The sequence below is a fragment of the Berghia stephanieae genome, chromosome 3 (assembly GCF_034508935.2).
Source record: "Berghia stephanieae isolate SIO BIC M18660-M18661 chromosome 3, UCSD_Bste_1.3, whole genome shotgun sequence".
NCBI lineage: Eukaryota > Metazoa > Mollusca > Gastropoda > Nudibranchia > Aeolidiidae > Berghia > Berghia stephanieae.
The window spans coordinates 16,863,673-16,883,672 of record NC_088362.1 but is presented as its reverse complement, the minus strand read 5'-3'; the positions used below and the strand labels follow the sequence as shown (position 1 = coordinate 16,883,672).

The 20,000-nt window shown below is 35.0% G+C and overlaps 2 protein-coding genes across 12 annotated transcripts in view; both read left to right on the top strand.

Annotated features, from left to right (window-relative positions):
• The window catches only part of LOC144967242 (phosphorylase b kinase gamma catalytic chain, skeletal muscle/heart isoform-like), a 78,494-nt gene that overhangs the window by 22,716 nt on the left and 35,778 nt on the right, over positions 1-20,000 (top strand). For 2 of the 11 annotated variants that reach the window (XM_078904213.1, XM_078904211.1), the window contains exon 1: positions 1,047-1,226. The exons of 2 other annotated variants lie outside the window; for them this stretch is intronic. The gene's annotated coding sequence lies outside the window, so the exon portion shown is untranslated. Of the gene's footprint in view, positions 1-986; positions 1,283-20,000 lie in introns of those variants that run through there. 7 more of the 11 variants (XM_078904214.1, XM_078904208.1, XM_078904207.1 and 4 more) reach the window with 7 other exon arrangements.
• On the top strand, positions 4,728-6,175 carry LOC144969479 (uncharacterized). Its single transcript, XM_078908603.1, has 2 exons — positions 4,728-5,106; positions 5,474-6,175. Exons 1-2 carry the CDS (start codon positions 5,026-5,028, stop codon positions 6,062-6,064), a joined length of 672 nt encoding a protein of 223 aa, XP_078764729.1. The 5' UTR covers positions 4,728-5,025; the 3' UTR covers positions 6,065-6,175.

The following is a 20,000-nucleotide window of genomic DNA, read 5'->3' as shown; positions in this document are numbered from 1 at the left end:
AAACTCGAGTCATATCGCTGTTGTTGCTTCTCGATGAAAACTTTAAGGTTACTACATACTACTGAAAACCAGTAATGTAACAGAAATATTAATCTCACCGTTGAGGGATTAAAGCATCTCTTTAATTTTTCGAGTGAACGAAATGGACTTCTATTGTCAAGGTGTTGTCGCATTATGTCTCGTCGCTTTATTTTTTAGTTGTATTCTCTTTCGTGGTTATTTTTTGATTACGTTTGGAATAATTAAAATCTACTGATATTGTCATTTCATTGTGAATGTGATTATTTGTGGTTGAAATATTTTTTTTAAAGGTGAAAAACAAATTATAATTAAAATAAATAAATAAATAAATTATATATATATTATTATATATATATATATATATATATATATATATATTATATATATATATATATATATATATATATATATGACCGGATCATCTTTGCCCAACCACTGTAAATAGGCTAGAACCGCCACTGAGTAGTAGTAGTAGTAGTAGTAGTAGTAGTAGTAGTAGTAGTAGTATTAGTGGCAGTTTGCTGTTGTTTTATTTGATGTCGTTGATATTCTATACTTTAAAGATATTATATTATTTCATTCCCCTCCATTGGTCGACATTATTATTCTCAACTTTTAAAATAAGTGGGTGATGCCTGACCCCGCCCAAGGTTATATCGTTATTGTTTATGATGTTGGTTTTTATTATTTTTGATACTGTACATATTTTTTTCATCAGCGAGAATAAACCAAAAAAAAATAATTCTGTGGAACGCACTATACGCGGTCATCAAAGCGAATTTACATCCGCCTTTTATACCCATTTCCACTACTTGCGAACATATTATAATACTTTCATAATGTCAAGGCAGTTGGAAAGAGCCAAGAAAAATACTGGTGAAATGAGAATAAGAGAGGAAACGCTGGCGAGTAAGTGAACTTGTCGCGCAACGGGACGAGGCGTGACCGACCGAGCGCTCTGTTCAGCGTCAGAATGCGAATGCGAGAAGTTCCTCCACTTTGTGGCGCGTAAGCAGTCTACGGTCAGACGTAAACAAAGTTTTACAAAGGCCGAGTGTATTTTTTAGGAAGTGAAGTGTACTCTTCAGAATATCATAGCTATCTCGTGTGTTTGTTTACATTTCCCATTCTTATGTTATGGAATTTTGGATACGATTCTGAAAAAAATACTCATTTATGACAGAGTTCTGTCTTTGGAAATGAAGGTTTCACAGTGATTCTTAGAGTGTCGATTATTCGGATATCTGTTATTATACCGTGTGTGAGACTTGTTATTTTTTATATTCCTTTTATGTTTACGAACAAAAGAGAATTATTTTATCCATACACAAGATAGCAAACTGTTGATGTCACAGCAGATTTTATAATCGTTTTTTTTTTTTTGTTATTGTCTTTTTGTTGTTATTTTTTTGTTTTTGTTTTTGTTTTTTTTTAATTTGTTATTCTACCAGCATGAAGCATGTTTGTTTCAACGAGTACAAAGTCCATGGTTGAATTCTCTAACTGAGCTTTGCCCTCGTTGTTGTTCAAATAAGAATATTAACGATCGGCATGCTGTCGTTATCTCTCTGATCTTGAAATTTAATGATACGGGTACCTTCTATTTTTAACAGTGACCTACATTAAACAAATAAGTCAGGATCTTATTTTCAAAGAGAAGTTTTACATTGAAATTATGCGTTTAACCGTTGTTACAATAAATTACGTTTCTGTGGTGTTTTATTTATTTATTTATTTATTTATTTATTTTGGTCACTGAAAGCTCATTGCGGGTATTTAACTGTAGATCGCATACCATATAAAAATAAAAGTAAACGCAATGAGAATTACTATAATAATTAATATATGATTTTAGACCACACTATTATTTATAACGGAACCTTGCCAGCCGGAGATGTTTTATCATACTGTATGTAATATTATGACAAGACTGACACAAATTATGTATTGTTTTGACAGGCGCAACTGAGGAGCGTCGGGTTGAACTGTTATAGTTATAGTAATATAATAGTAAAATTTCATGTCAGCGACACCTAATGCCTATAGTTTAATTTGTCATGTCTCTGCTACTGTGTTACTTTTTAATAATAATAATAAAAATAAAACTACCTGTAACTGTAACAAATATTATTGTTATTGTTATTATTATTATTATTATTATTATTATTATTATTATTATTATTATTATTATTATTATTATTATTATTTATTATTTTATTTATTTTTTTTTATTGTTTTTTTTTTTTAATGTTATACACCCTTTTTTTTTTCAATACCTTGTTGACGAGTGCTAGGTTTTTCGAGTAATTTCTTTGTAGTTTTTAGTGCTTGTGCAGTCTAGAAGATATCATTTAAGTTTATTTTTAAAAACTTATTTCGGGTATTATTGATCTAAATGATCTTCAAATTTTGCCTATACATACTATCATTTGCATTGGAATCTCAAACCATAGCCAATGGTTCCCAAGTATTGTCATTGCAAATATTTACTTTGTTGGCCTGAAAGCTTTTGGTTGGCGCCAGATCTTTTGTAAACAATAATGATATTAATATGATAAATAGGTTGCTTGAATTTTAAAACCAGTCTATAGTAAACCAGTAGTTGTTTTTTTATATTGAACAAAAAGATAATTAAACACTCTCTTCTGTTACACACTCCCAGTCCTATTTTTTAGTGGCCTACGGAAGTAGTTATTGATTTTTTGACACAGTCTGGTGGGATCTTGCATAATACAACACACCACGATCTGATACTGGAGCACGAACTGTGTCCATTTAAACTAGTCTTTTGTCCCATCAGGAGGCTAAATTAAATGCTTACCCAGTAGAATGGATTTCAGCGTCATCTTTATTTTTATTTATTGATAGTGATAGCCTTTTTTTTTAACGTGATAACCTTCCTGCCTTATTTTGAATTATAATAATAGGCGTGTTACCTCACGGCTAATATGGCATTCATTGGCTACACGTCCAGAGCTAACACCTGTTGCTATTTTTCTTTACTCTTTCTTCTCCCCCCGCTCGTCCTCCTCCTCTTCCTCCTCGTCCTCCTCCTCCTCCTCCTCTTCCTCCTCCTCCTCCTCCTCCTCCTCCTCCTCCTCCTCCTCCTCCTCCTCCTCTCTCTCTCCTTCTTCTTCTTCTTTTCTTCTACTATCTACTACTATACTTACTACTACTACTACTACTACTACTACATCTACTACTACTACTACTACTACTACTACTACTACTACTACTACTACTACTACTACTACTACTACTACTACTACTACTACTACTACTACTACTACTACTATACTACTACTACTACTACTACTACTACTACTACTACTACTACTACTACTACTACTATACTATACTATACTACTACTACTACTACTACTATACTACTACTACTACTACTACTACTACTACTACTAACTACTACTACTACTACTACTACTACTACTACTACTACTACTACTACTACTACTACTACTACTACTACTACTACTACTACTACTACTACTACTACTACTACTACTACTACTACTACTACTACTACTACTACTACTATACTACTACTACTACTACTACTAACTATACTACTACTACTACTACTACTACTACTACTACTACTACTACTACTACTACTATACTACTACTACTACTCTACTACTACTACTACTACTACTATTACTACTACTACTACTACTACTACTACCACTACTACTACTACTACTACTACTACTAGAGGGGTTGTCATCCATTTCTTTTTCTTTCCATACGTTGACTGGATTCTCAAATGCATTGACGTCATGGCACATTATTGTGTTTTGGTCGGAGCGTCATAATACCTGGCGTTAGTGGCCCAATTGAAATCAATAGAAAAGCCACACATGCACCCACAGACACACACACACACACACACACACACATACACACTCTATTGAGAGAGAGAGAGAGAGAGAGAGAGAGAGAGAGAGAGAGAGAGAGAGAGAGAGAGAGAGAGAGAGAGAGTTATCAGTCCGCTGTATATTGATTTTGTGTCTGTCACAAAGGAATGGAGGTATCCGAAGTGTATTAAAAACACAACATTCCATTCTCACCTTCATTGGGTTTATTTATAGTTTACGGACCTAGAAATCAACGGTTAATTTGTTTGGCTGTTTGTGGTTCGTAGGTAGTATAACACTCAAACGATTCGACATAATAATATGTGTGTTTTCCGCAAAGTTATTCTCTTGTTGTTGCTTTTTATGTCTGCATCGATCACATCGCTTTGTTTGATCTTTATTTGTTGACCCTTGACTTTCAGGGAAGTTGATTGTTCCAAGTTCATTCCAGTTTCTACTCTCGTTAATTTCTTGTGTATTTGGCCACGTATCAACGACTCATCCCTACTCTGGATAAACATGTGTATACAAATTTAGCTAGAAAACTTGCCCTTCATCAAATTTCGTTTGGTAAAATGCCCCCCCCCCCCCATCTTGGCAAGAGTTCTTCAACATAGGACTTAGCAAGTCCCAGGTTCGAGAGTTTTTGTTAAGGAGAGGGTCATTTCAATCGATCGACATTTGAAGGGCGAGCTATCTGGTCAAAATTTTAAATAATGTGTTTTTCAAATTTTTTTTCTCTTTTTTTTTTCTTTTTCGGAATGTTGCCAGATTGTACAGCTTTTTCTTTTTTCTTCGGTTTCGCCATAATCTGTGTCTGTTGTTAGTGGCCAGCCTATCTGTATAATAGGCCGTCCCCACAGGAATATGCGGCCGCATCGCACCCGATGCGGCCGCATCCTGAGGCATTCCGCATCCGATTCCGCATCCATTAGCAAAAGAAAAAAAAAATAAAAAAATTGGCTCTTTTTTGCCGAAAATTTTGGCCTTGTATTTTCGTTTTCAAAGAAAACTGGCGTTTGGTTATCCTAGACACTCCTAGGTAGCCCACTCTAAAGTGCCATATTGTGACTCACTCCAATACCTGGCCGGCCTGTCTGCAGATATCAGAATACAAATTAAAGCAGAAATGGACTTCATCTCTGAAAAGTGCAAAGTCTTTGTGCACGCAACAGACTTGTTTCAAAGTCAATCAACAGTTGCTGTCAAGGTAAGGCGCTTTCATTTCAGCAGGTCTATTTTGCCTATAACACATAATTATGCATGTATTGCTTTTTTAAGACTTTTTTTTGTATTTCCTCTGTTGTATAGTATCAACTCAGTTCCAGTCTAAGATTTAACACATCACTCCTCCCTCTTTGAGTTTAAAAAAATCGTTACTCTAGTCATAATGGTCGTCATTGCCTTAATCACAGGAAACTATATTTAACACATAAAGTCTGATAAAAGTTGCCTGTGATCTTACCACCAATAAAATCATCACTTTCATTCTATTTTATACTTCTTGTAAGCCAGCCAACAAATCATACTCATGATTCCGTTTTTCTCTCTCTCTTTCTTCTATTTTTCAAATCCAGGCATGGTCCAAACTTGAAAGTTTGCAGTACTCCTTTAGAAGCTGTGGAGTCAGCATGAGGGAAGCATCTAAGCATTTCCCAGAAGACCTGCCCTCAAAGGACAAATTGGCTCTGCAGGACCGATACTGCCAAGCTGTCTCTGCAGTGTCAGAAAAGGTTGATAAGTATATGACCCCAGATGGCCAACCAGCAGTTGAATTTCTACAGCAAATTCAATTTTTTGATCCAACTCGACTGGTGACATTTGACTTTAACAAAGACCGTTTACAGAGTGCTCTGCCTGGTTTGTCTGCTGTTCCAGAGAGTGAGTTTCACTGGTACAGGGAAACTGTGGGACCACAAGCGGTTAAAGTGTCTGGGGGGTTGCCAGTGGACCTCACTATATTCTGGAACAGCAAGGCAGATGAGTTGCCTCAGCTGTCAAAATGTGCACGAAAGTATATTTATGCTCTTGTGAATTCAGCTGATGCAGAGCGAAGTTTTTCATTGTACAACCTGGTCTTTTCAGACCGCAGACGATCTTTGAGTGAGGATAACCTCAAGGGTCTTGTTTTCATGTTATATAACAATTTTATTGATTCTCTGTTGTAAGTAGCACATGTAATATTTCTTTAATTTCTTTTTAGCTTTAGACAACCATTTAATAAATTATAAAATGACATCCAACTCAAAATACAATTTTATGTCTGAGTTATTCTCACCACCCTAAACGTTATCACCAGTGTTGTGATTAGATTTAGTTAGTCATTAATATTGTTGTCATCGTATTGTGAATTAATGTTGATTTGATTTACTTGTTCTCTCAGCTTATAAATTTACATTACCACGTTACAAAATGTCGGATGTTTGGCATAATTTATGGCATAATGTTGGATTTTTGGCATAATTTATGGCATAATTTGCCCTTTTTTTGGCATAATATTGGCATAATTTTGCCCCAAAAATGGCATAATTCCGCGGGGACAAAATAGGAAGAGTACGTGATGTCCATAACGTAGATCCAGTGGGGTGGTTGGGACCTTTCAATCCAGTCATCGTCGTCAACAACCCGTTGAGTAATATTATTTAATTTTTCGCTCCTTCTGCGCCTTTAGATAACTCTGTGAACCAGTCAAGAAAGTCACGTTCGTCGTCTATGGCCTTTTTCTCTTTGTCTCTCTTCTACGTCTATATTTAAACTCTTCCCCTTTCCTCTAGCTCTCTCGTAAACAGATCTTTATCAATTTTTAGCTGATGTAACATGACAGTCGATGATTCTTAACATTGAATTTGTTTATGTCCTGGTTCATCACATCACCGTCGTCGTTGTCGAAATCGTTATTATTATTTTTACTATTATTATCACTGCCAGCATAACTACAACAATTACTACGACTACTACTACTACTACTTCTACTACATTGGAGCATCGTAAAACATCCACCATAATCATCGCCATCACCATTATACAAAAAAAATAGAGCTTTTATACAGGGCAATATCCACTAAACGTGCCCAAAGCGCTTTACAAGGGGTCCCTGACCAACGGCAACACGTAACATGTACAACGGGGCATGACGCCTTTAACTGCAATTTTTTTCTGACGCTGTTAACTGCCAGTTACTTATTTTACACAGGAGTACGGTGAGAAAATGTGAGTGAAGAACATCTTCCAAGGACTCGTCTATCCGCCGAGCGAGACTCGAACCCAGGACCTTCCGATCCGAAAGCGAATGTCATACCGCTAGACCACATCGCCGCACAAAGTCATTGTCGTTGTCGACAGTACATGTAGATTGCACAGATAAATCGATACAGAGCAGACAGATATTTAGGGAACGAAGTGGTTATTCAGTATCAGATACTGAATAGTGCTTTGCCACTATTCAGTATCCATAAGGAACTCTTTTTTATATAGAGAGAGTGAAAAGTGCGAAAATCTCGGTTGAATGTAAATAAACTGCTGACCTACTTCCAGATTGAACACGTGCCAGCCCGATTCAAAGTTGTAAAAATATTTTGATCGTAATTTTTAAATTTCTGCTATTGTGCAATTAACATAGTTCAAAATATCAAAAAAAGAGTGGCATTCAAATACATTTTAAATGTCTGAATAGACATGATTAAATGTCACCAAAAGTTCAGTGACACCATGGCATGGTGGATATAAGCTGTTTGACTCTGAGATAAAGGTTCGAGAGTTCAAATCCCGGTTGGGGTACCTTTTTTTTTCCCAATATTTTTTAAATTCCTTCTGTCTATTGATATTTTTTAAACTTTTGTTTTAATAATTTTATTTGCTTGTAATATACTTTAATGTTGATATTATACTATTGTTCTTTTATTATTATTATTATTATTATTATTATTATTATTATTATTATTATTATTATTATTATTATTATTATTATTACTACTACTTACTTACTATTATTATTATTGTTGTTGTTGTAATCGTCATCATCATCATTATTATGATTATGATTATGATTTTTTTTAAATCAAGTAGTTGGAGTAATTTAATCAGTTATCGATTTATTACGAATATCTTTTATGTGTTATCATCTCGTTGTTGTTTTTCATTATTGTGCTCTTCTATTGTTTATTACTTTTTAAAATCTTGCTTTTTTCTGTTGTTGTTGTTCTTTTTGTTGTTGCTGCTGTTTGTTTGTTTGTTTTGTCATCTAAGACAAACCCGATCATGTGGCCAGACTTTCTGCCATTTTTAATTGAGCGATGCACTTCGTGAATTAATTGCCGTATTATATTCAAATTTACATGTCAATAATAATAATAATAATAATAATAATAATAATAATAATAATAATAATAATATAATAATAATAATTTAAATAGATACTGAATATTAGACTACAATTGACATCTATTTACTGAATACACGCGGTATTTTTAGGGGTGTTTATTCTTTTTACGAAACCTGGCAAAACACGCCGAAACCCGACAAAGTTATGGGAAGTAGGCAGCAGTGGGGAGTGAACTTGGGACTCAGGGAGGTGTACACCATTGGGGAGTGAACCTGGGACTGGGTTTCGTAAAAAAAAGCAATCACTCCCCATTATTTTCCTACTTTCCATCACTTTGCCCGATTTTGTTGGGATTTGGCGCATTTCGTAAACAAAAAGTAATTGCTTTTTTATTTTTCAAAACCCGCCGAAACCCAGTTTCAGGTTCACTCCCCACTGGTGTACACTTCCCCGAATCTCAGGTTCACTCCCCACTGTTGCCTACTACCCATAACTTTCTCGGATATTGCCAGGTTTCGTCGGGTTTCGTAAAAAAGTAATTGCTTTTATGTGAAACTAGCTGAAGCCCGCTGAAAACCATAGTCTCAGGTTCACTCCCCACTGGTGTACACTTCACTGAGTCTCAGGTTCAATCCCCACGCTTTGCCTACTTTCCACAACTTTGCCGCATATTGTCGGGTTTCGTAAAAAAGTAATCCCCCCCCCCCCCCATTTTGTTATTGCTTTTTTTTTTTTACAAAACCCAGAGTCCCAGGTTCACTCCCCACTGCTGTACACTTCTCTGAGTCCCATATTCACTCCCACAGCTTCCCTCTTCCCATAACTTTGTTAGGTTTCGGAAAAATAAAACACCGTATTATAGTGCAAAACCACCATTCAGTGTCAGATACTGAATAGTACAAAACCACTATTCAGTATCAGATACTGAATAGTGTAAAACCACTATTCAGTATCAGATACTGAATAGTGTAAAACCACTATTCAGTATCAGATACTGAATAGTGTAAAACCACTATTCAGTATCAGATACTGAATAGCGCTAGCCTTTAGGGAATCAAATGAAGTGGGGGAAAAATGAAATCATTTGTTGGTTTTCGTCTTCTAGCTGATTTGTCTGAGACTGAGAATGTTTCGTATTCTTGTCTTGTAGTTTTTGGTTGGTGCATTATTTTGCCTTGTTCTGGAGATTCGAGTACTTTATTGTTGTTGTTATTATTATTATTTACTTACTTTTATTAATTTGTTTTTATAATTTATATAAAATTAATTTAAAAATTTGAGCTTTATATCCACTAAATGTGCTCAAAGCGCTTCACCAGGGGGTCCCTGGTCAACAGCAACATTTAACATGTAGGACGGGACATGGCGGATATAGACTGGCTTGTGCATACGCATCATCATCATCATCACCATCATCATTATAAAGCCCCCATCAACACCGCATGATGATAATGATAATATTATTGTTCATATAATATTACGCTATTAAAAGGTCCACTGGAGGTTCAAAGGTGAAGTGAGGTTTAACTGGGTGAGAGTAGTGAGTGGGCGTTTAGGGAGGTGGCGTTAGACCGAGTTTCTACAGTTGACGTCACTCTCATCCAGATGTTCCTCATCTAGGCGGATTTCGCAAACGAAAACACGTGTGTATTACGACCTTGGCTTTGACAATGATAATCCGAATAAACAGAAAAAAAGAAAGGAAAAAAAAAAAACCACACACACACACACACACACACAGACACATTGAAACAAATAAAAATGGTTGTGGGAGTGAGAGACAGGCAGACTATCCTATAGTTTTTCACCACGAGTCCAATGGTCAGTTTCTCTTATGAAAACAAAAATAATAATAAAATTAAATATATAGAGAATGTATGTATGTATGTATGTATATATATATATATATATATATATATATATATATATATATATATATATATATATATATAAGCAGGCAAATTTTCGTTCCGCACACAATGTTAACAATGTTAGTGATTTATGTAATAACATTTTGATCTCTATGCAAAAATAATAATAATAATAAAATGAACGCATTTTGAATAAACGAGAGTTAACATATATAATAACAATAATAGTCGTCCAAGTTCTATTAAAACCTTTTTTTTTTAATGCGGGGGTAGCCCACTCGTCTCTCTACTTCAAACCGACCAATTTTAGTATATGTGTTATTTTATCAAGATCTGGCGTTTTTCAGTTTTTTTTTTTTTCTATTTTAATTTTACTCATTTGAAAAGTGTCGCATAGAAGAAGACCGAGAATTTAACTCGCACGTTAAGCAGGGCAGGGTTCCACTTTATTGTAAGGAAGGAGTACGGTGTTGCATAATTTAGAAAAGTGGACATTGAAATAAGGAATGATGTAACTAATTTTTTAAAAATCACTATTAAAGTTAACAAAAATGGTTTAACTGAATAAACTGTAGTTTGTGACAACTCAAACATTTCAAATGTCTAACATTCTTTATCTCCTCCTTTCTTCTTCTTCTTCTTTTCTTCTTCTTCTTCTTTCTTTTCTTCTTTTCTTCTTTTCTTCTTTCTTCTTCTTCTTCTTCTTCTTCTTCTTTCTTCTTCCTTCTTCTTCTTCTTCTTCTTCTTCTTCTCTCTTCTTTTCTTCTCTTTCTTTTTCTTTTTTTTTTCCTTTCTCTTCTCTCTCTCTTCTTCTCTCTCTTCTTCTTCTTCTCTCCTCTTCTACTACTTACTACTACTACTACTTACTACTACTACTACTACCTACTACTTACTACTACTACTACTACTAACTACTACTACTACTACTACTACTTACTACTACTATACATACTACTAACTACTACTACTATCTACTACTACTACTATCTACTACTACTACTTCTACTACTACTACACTACTACTACTACTACTACTACTATACTACTACTACTTACTACTACTAACTACTACTACTACTACTGCTACTACGACAACACTACTACTACACTTACTACTACTACTACTACTACTACTACTACTACTACTACTACTACTACTACTACTACTACTACCACCACCACCACTTTCCCCAGCCCACACCATAGAGAATACAGGACCTAGTCTGTGGCCCACACCACCCCCACATCGTCAGGTTGTTCACTCTTCCGATTCCAGACCCAACTTAAAAAGTCAACAACACCCATCGCCGGGTCAATGTCTTGTTTACCACTAGCCTGACCCGTTTTAGAGATAGAAGAAAAAGGAAAACTATCCGAAAGAAATACATTTAATGATAGTACGTAGTAGATTCCTTTTTAATAATAAGTCTGAAACGTAAATTATATTTAGTCTCAGTAACTCTGGCCTGGACCAGTAGGGGTTGTCCGTCAAAACAACACCCACCCGTCCGTCGGTGTTATGTACCGGGTATGGGTAGGTCTCTCGTTGATTGATTTACCTGTAAACATTTCTGTCCCGTGACTGTTGCTGTTTAGAATTATTCCATCGGAATTGTTTAGACATGATGGCCAGGTGTAAAAGCCCGCGCCATAGACCTATCGAGGTTGGGGGGGGGGGGGGGGGGGGGGGGAAGGGACTTGTCTTGGTGGTAAATTTAGCATTAGGGGAAGAAATATTCTATTTCTATACTATAGTACTGTGCTGTCCCTGGCATGAAATTGGAATATTATTAATGATACTGCCCGGGCTCCGAGTCTGAAATTGAAATCAATTGAAGTGTTGATATTGCTTAAAATTTAAGACTTAAAGTGAAGATACTGAAGATTGAATGCTTCGATTAGGGTTGCCAGTGAGAATTTTGAAAAAGCACTTGATTTCACGCTAAATAAATAAATAAATAAATAAATAATAATAATAAATCTTAAGGCCTTGGTCGTGAATGTTTTTTCCTCCTTACCAGAAATGATTTAATTTAATCACAATACACATATTTTGTCCCTTTGATCTAGCTAAAAATACCTGGACCTATTTATTAGTATATACCATCGTTAGAGAAGGATAGCCAGTTTACCAGGTACTTTTCTTTTTTTTTTTCGGCGGGGTATCATATCATGAGAGAGAGAGATAGAGAGAGAGAGAGAGAGAGAGAGAGAGAGAGAGAGAGAGAGAGAGAGAGATTATTATTATTATTATTATTATTGTTGTTGTTGTTGTTGTTGTTATTAATAATAACAACAATATTATTATTATTATTATTATTATTATTATTATTATTATTATTATTATTATTATTATTATTATTATTATTATTATTATTATTAAGGATGGTACCGACCATATCTAACATTATCACCGGATGTCAGGTCAAGAAGCTAGGCGGAAGAATAGTCGTAAATATATCCTACTATACTACGTACGTTGGCCAGGCCTCATGCAAGGTACCTGGTAACTGTTGTTACTCTATATTTTGTGTTTATTATTATTATTATTATTATTATTATTATTATTATTATTATTATTATTATTATTATTATTATTATTATTATTATTATTATTATTATTATTATTATTATTATTATTATTATTATTATTCCCGAATCCGTTGGTTATACGGTATCTGGCAGGAGTGTCCAGTGCCATTAAACACGAAGATATCAGTTTTGGCTATCGTTGGCTACCATTAGTATCTGACAGGCTGATAGGTCGGGTGTAGCCATAGCGCGAGCGTTATTTGGTCTGGTTTTGTCTTCGTGCCGCCCAGTCTAGACGGGTTATTTCTGGAAATGGCGAAATTATAAATTACCAAAAAAGACTGTAAAGCTACTGGGTGGCCATGTGCTCTTCTAGTATGACACTCGCCTTCGGGCCGGAAGGTCCGGAGTTCGAGTCCCGCTCTGAGCGGTGCATAGTTATTGAGTCCTTGGGAGAGAAAAAAAGGCTCTTTACTCGCATTCTCTGACCGTACTCCATGAGTACCTGGTCTTTGACAGTGTTGTCTCTGTCCAGATTTTTTTTTTGAAAGAGATGTATCATTGCCTAACAGTCAGGCGTCTTGTTTCGTCCTACGTGTTAAGGCATTCATCTATTACCCCTGACTTGTTATCATAGCTTTAGGTTGTGATGCGTGCGGTAGGATGGCCATGCTGGTAGGGTCTGCCTCCACTGTTTTGTTTTGTTTTTCTTTTCAAGTTATCGCTGTGTTTATGGGTATAACGACGTTGAATTCACTCAGGTCTTTGTCATTGTTTGTTTTTTTGTTGTTTTTTTTTTTTTTTTTGCCAATAATTCCATTTAATCAGTGCCGTACTCTGGAAAGAAACGAATTTAAAGATTTTGCCGGAAAATTCGTCCTTCAAATATCGATCGATTTAAATGACACTCATCTTGGGAAGCTGTGAGTTATCTTTATATATATATATATATAAAAATGTTATAAACCTTCGACTATTTTAACAAGTTTTATGTGAAGACTTCCTGTCAGGTTTTTGGGCCATAATCTAATCTGAATCTATCGGTATAATTCCTTTATATCGTCCATTATATTATTTTCGAATGACCTTCGACCTCCCCGTTTAATTATTGCATACGATGTCAGAGATGACAATTAAAAGTTTAAAAAAGCAATTTTATAAATTTTGGCTAGAAAACTTTAACTTTTACTTCTTTATATTATATCACTAGATTAATATGACCACCGACTTCCCAAAATAAAAGTCTTAAATCTTAGATTGTTTAAAGTCTAATATTTTAGGACTATTTGGCACGTTTGGCGTACCGTTAAATCAGTTGAGCTTTAAAGTTGAGCTTTTATATAGCGCAATATCCACTAAACGTGCTCAACGCGCTTTACAAAGGGTCCCTGGCCAACAGCAACAAGTAACACGTAGAACGAGATATGCCGCCTGTTAGGCGATAATACAAAAAAAGAAAAATTCCGGACAGAGACAACGCTGTTAACGGTCATTTTACACCTGGGTACGGTGAGAGAATGAGTAAAGTGCCTTTTCCAAGGACTATGCTCGGAGCGAGGCTCGAACCCAGGACCTTCCGATCCGAAAGCGAGTATCGTACCACAAGACCACGTAGCCGTACTCAGTTGGTAGAGCACTTGCTTCAAACGCAAAAGGACCCTGTGAGATCGATCTCGGGTGAAGTCGACCTTCTTTTTTTTTTTTTTTTTTCTGACCCCCCTGCCTACCCACTGGTAAATGGATAGTTGGGTCTATTTGATCTGACGGGAAGTACTTTGCGCGCGATAGACTAGCGTCCTATCCAAAGAGTAGCAAGCAACTGCTATTGTTCGTTTCATGCTATAGAAATTGGGGGGAAAAAAACTCCGGCTCCATGGATTTATTGCATGGTTCTGAATGAAGAGCTACTTTTGAGTACATCAGTCCAGGAGGTGAACGTTTTATGGCCAGTTGTATTCCTATATAATTTTGACATGTGTACTCTTTTTTGTTGTTTTTTTTTTGTTTTTTTTTTTTTGGTTTTGTATAGTTTTAGTTTGTTTGTTTTTTTTTGTTTTTTTTAAATAGGCTTTTTAATCTTTACTAAAGAAATAAGCTTCTTATTTGACAGACATATATCGTATTACCCTTTTTTTTTTACGAGGAAATTCCTATTTTGGCCTTGAAATTCCTCCGAACGATGTCTGGAATTCCTGGTAAAGGTCGACTGATGTTTTTGGGTTCGTCTTTTTTTTTTTTCTATTTTTCTTTCTTGTTTTGTCTGACACTTTTCCTACACCCTTGTTCAGATCTTTATCTTATACTGGTGCGCCTGCTCCTTACTTTCTCTAATTTGAAATTCCTGGTGAGAAGTTGGCGTCACTGCCAATGTGTGTTCTGTCAGTGTAGTGTAGTAATCAATCCGGAGTGCCATTGGCGTGGTATGTGATGCGATGAAATCCGACGGGAACCAGGTGCTTCTAGCGGGTGGTTGGATGGGAGCATCACCCTTGAATCATATACCTATGATGTTCGCATGGGTGTACGATCCGATAGTGATGTCGTTTCTTCTTCTCTTTACTAGCCTATCCTGCTTCTTTGGTTTGTGATTGTATTTTTGACAGGGGATATTTTTTTTTTCTGTAAATCTTCTGCCTGTTTGTTCTTGGTTATTTATAATTTAGCTTATGATATCTTTAGGTTATGATTTTGATTTACATTTGTACTATTTTTGTTAGATTGCTTGTTTTTTTGTTTCAGCGGTCTCTCATATAACCTCAATTGTGTTGGAAGAGACCTAAAGCAACAAACAAACAAAAAAAGGTGCTTCTACTTCCACTAACCTTGCATTCTGATGTCATTCAGCTACCACCATAGCGTTGGCTACCACTTGCCACTTATTGCTGCTCGTGTAATCAGGCCAGATAATTAATTAATGTCTACAGATGAACCCCGCCTGACCGAATTCGCCGCTTCTTACCTTAAAATGATCCGTTGACCACCTGTCCCATCTACATACATTTATGTCTTTTTTTTTTTTAAAGGTTAAAAATAGGAGAAAGAAAACTTGTGTACGTAGTTAATTACTTAGTACGAAATATGTGGGTTGACTTTGCTATACAAATGCATGGTGGAGGATTGAGGTTGAGACGTGTACTTACTTGCAGGTCTGATAACCCAAATTTTACGGGCTCATTGTTGTGATGGAAATACTCTCAAACCAACGCAATATATCGCCCTTTACAACTACGAGTATGTTAAATCAAGCCCACAAATGCGTTCTGTTATCAGACCTGTATATAAGGGTGAACGCAGAGTTGAGCCATAATGAACACTCTAACGTATACAGCTAATAATGGAATCCCCCTTTTAGAATGCTATTTATAAACAAACAAACAAGAAAGGAAAAGAAAGTTTAAATTTACATTATATCTTCGTGACAATTTTGTGTCTTGGTCTAAGTGAAGCTTTATTTTGAGAGAGGGTGAGGTTGTGTGTTTCTACATTAGTCTTTTCTTGCCTCTGTATAGGCCTGTATGTATATATGGTAAACGTGTATTATCGCTGAATAAAACTTAATAATACTTTTACTATGAATATACAAAACATGAATGTGCTACACAGAAAGTTTGTTATAAGGGCCATGATTGAGTGGCAATGTAAATTTATTTTTTATTTTGTGTGTGTGTGTGTGGGGGGGGGGGGGGGGGGGGGTTCTACCATTGTCATCATTGTATTCAAAATTAAATCACATGACTCATCTATTTTCCAAAAATATCCCACGCAAAGCGTAAAAGGTTAAGGGACAAGTGTTGGGATCTGGGATAGACTGACGTAGTAATGTGCTGGGTTGTTGTTTACACGTAATTGTCTATCTCTTGTCTCATCCACTTTACTGCCGTACAATACACTTTTTTGTCATAATTCTAAACAGATATATTATTCACCTCTAATCGACGAATATTATTATATTGTATAATATACGGATGTATCATTGCCGGTATTTTATTCGTCTGTTCAAAAATGTCCTTTTGGATGAATAAAGTACATTATTATTATTATTATTATTATTATTATTATTATTATTATTATTATTATTATTATTATTATTATTATTATTATTATTATTATTATTATTATTATTTATTAATTAATTAATTAATTAGTTCAAAAGTCTGTAAGACGAGTCTCGGATTTTAAGAATTTGTGACAAGTTGCCGATCATCTTAATTCACCGACGTTTGAAGTAAACATTTCCAGGCTAAAATGAGAAAGAAAAAAAAAAAAAAAAAAACACCTTTTATCAGTGCAGGGCAATTTACATTACCTTACTCTGGAAGAACACGTTTTAAAAAAATTTGACTAGAAAGCTCACCCTTCCAATAATATCGGTCGATTTCAATGACCCTCATCGCGTCAAAAACACTCAACCCTGGAAGTCCCAGGTTTGATATTTTTATTTGCCAAGGTGAAGGTCATTTTATTCGATCGATATTTAAAGGTCGAGTTTTCAGACCCAATATTTTAAACTTGTTTGTGTTTTTGTTTGTTTTTTTGTTCCCCAGAGTACGGCGGTTTTCCGTGCAGTTTTACATTGTTTATCTATCCGTCACTCGTCCGTCAAAACACTTGGCGTGTTTCTGATTTCTCATTGTTTACTGGCTGTATGTCAAGGTTATATGTAAATTCCTTCTTTTTGGGATAATGGGGTCGGGGACTGTAAGTAGCATTAAGAAAACATAATAACAAAAACAACGTCTGAAAGGCAAGAGGGTTGACGACGAAGAGGGCAAAGACATTCGCAACAATAATAATGATGATGATTATGATGATGATGATAGTAGTAGTAGTAATTGTAATAATAATAATAATAATAATAATAATAATAATAATAATAATAATAATAATAATAATAATAATAATAATAGTAATAATGATAATAATAATAATAATAATAATAATAATAATAATAATAATAATAATAATAATAATAATAATAATAATGATAATAATAGTAATAATAATAATAATAATAATAATAATAATAATAATAATAATAATAATGATAATATAATAATAATAATAATAATAATAATAATAATAATAATACTAATAATAATAATGATAATAATAATAATAATGATAATAATAATAATAATAATAATAATAATAATAATAATAATAATAATAATAATAATAATAATAATAATAATAATAATAATAATAATAATAATAATAATAATAGTGCACTCCCATTGTCAATAATGCACCAAGTCAACTGGTGACTGGTGTGGACATTTATTTTTTTAGACGTAAGTCTCTTAAGGTTCGTTATGTAAATACAGCTGCACTATAACATGAAAGCAAAAAAAGGGAGAAAAATGGAGGGGAGGGGGGGGGGGGGGGGATTGAGAAGAAGATAGAGATTTTAAGGTCAGGATGTCGTTAATAGGACAAATCGACGTCCATGCCTCGTAGGCATGGGTTATGCTTTAATAGCAATCGCGATCCCCTACGTAGTGTTTTATGTCTCTAATTCAGCAATGACCTCCTTACATACTGACCTACACGACACCAAATATATCACAAAATTTACTGACACGGCATGACCTCCTTGTATTTACAAATGACATATTCCATAAAGAAACTAGAGAGGAAGAGAGAGAGAGAGAGAGAGAGAGAGAGAGAGAGAGAGAGAGAGAGAGAGAGAGAGAGAGAGAGAGAGAGAGAGAGAGAGAGAGAGAGAGAGAGAGAGAGAGAGAGAGAGAGAGAGAAGGGGGGGGGGAGTTGAGTATCCTCCCTCTGAAGGAGGATATTCGCCACTATTACAAATACCACTGCGTCGTCGCCATCGTTATCATCATCATCATTATAAATCATAAGATCATGCCATTATCATCTCCACAACAACAAACAACATAATCCTTCCTTTGATTACGTTAACCACCACTACAGTCGTCCTCCATACCAACGACTACTACTACTCCACCATCGTCATCCCTACCTTCATTACATACTACAGCCACCGCGATTGCATTAATTAATTTCTCTCTCTCCACTGTCTGTCCTCCTGTTACGTGCACAAAAATTATTGATGTCAAACATTTATTGCGGTTCCCCTCGATTTGACCCAGAAACATACATTGTAATTTAATAATATTATGGTAACAACAGGTGTTCTAATCTTTTCACGTTCAAAACAGAATAATTATACTCCAGGTAATTAATCCACTTGTATGTTTGTTTATTCGTTTCAACGGGCGGGATTTATTTATGCTTCATCGAAAATGTGGCAGAGCCGTATTCTTAATCTTTACTTAAAGATTGTGATGCAAAGTTATTTTCGTTCTGGTATGTGTCATTTTTATTGTTGTCGCCATTGTTATTGTTGTAGCTGTCCCTGTTGCCTTTATTACATATTATTATTATTATTATTATTATTATTATTATTATTATTATTATTATTATTATTATTATTATTATTATTATTATTATTATTATTATTATTATTATTATTATTATTATTATTATTATTATTATTATTTTTATGGTTGCTGTTGTCATTTAAATTATTTTTGATTGTTATGTTTATTAAGTCTGTTTAACTGGTTCTTTTTGTTTTGTTTTTTTAAATGATGTAAGAGCAGCAATTGTCTCTTTTCCTGACCACGACCCGCTCCCGCTACGATATCTATTGTCGATACCGATATGTATCACGGTCACAGTAATCAGTATTCGAGGAGGGGACATACCTGCCGCAGAAACACAGCGCTAACAACAGCAACAATAGCATCACCACTTTCACCACCACTAACAACTGCAATGATAACAACAACAACATAATTACATCGGCTTATTAAATTAATTTTAAAAAACGAAATAATTTGAAGAGAGAGAGAGAGAGAGAGAGAGAGAGAGAGAGAGAGAGAGAGAGAGAGAGAGAGAGAGAGAGAGAGAGAGAGAGGGAGGGGGGGTTACTTACTTAATGCCAAAAGCGCACTCTTGCGTGCAAATGCGTTGCACACTTGGCCGACCTCAATTAGAAACATTGCGAACGATAAAATAGGCCGTGATCCACTGTAAGTACTGCTTGCATAGTGCATAATAATACACCAGGATCTCGGTGATCTAGCGTATTATGCAGGTAATTCCATAGTTCGGATTTGATCGCTGTTACCTATGGATAGAACGATGTTGACGTCACTCGGGTCTTTGTTATTGATTTTTGCCATCCACGTTTTTATGAGTAATGTTCACTGAACTGTATTAACATGACTATAAACGTCCATTTATACACACAGTTTTGTGTGTTGGTCCGTTATACTTCCGGATGGCACTGGTATGAGCTTCTTGGCCAAGCGCATACTATCTATAGATAGAGCGAAGTTGACGTCAATCGGG

Excerpts from the sequence above, each read along its gene's own strand:
- LOC144969479 (XM_078908603.1), top strand. The coding sequence starts at position 5,026 with ATGGACTTCATCTCTGAAAAGTGCAAAGTCTTTGTGCACGCAACAGAC. Across the intron at positions 5,107-5,473 it reads AATCAACAGTTGCTGTCAAG|GCATGGTCCAAACTTGAAAG; the intron begins GTAAGGCGCTTT and ends TTTCAAATCCAG.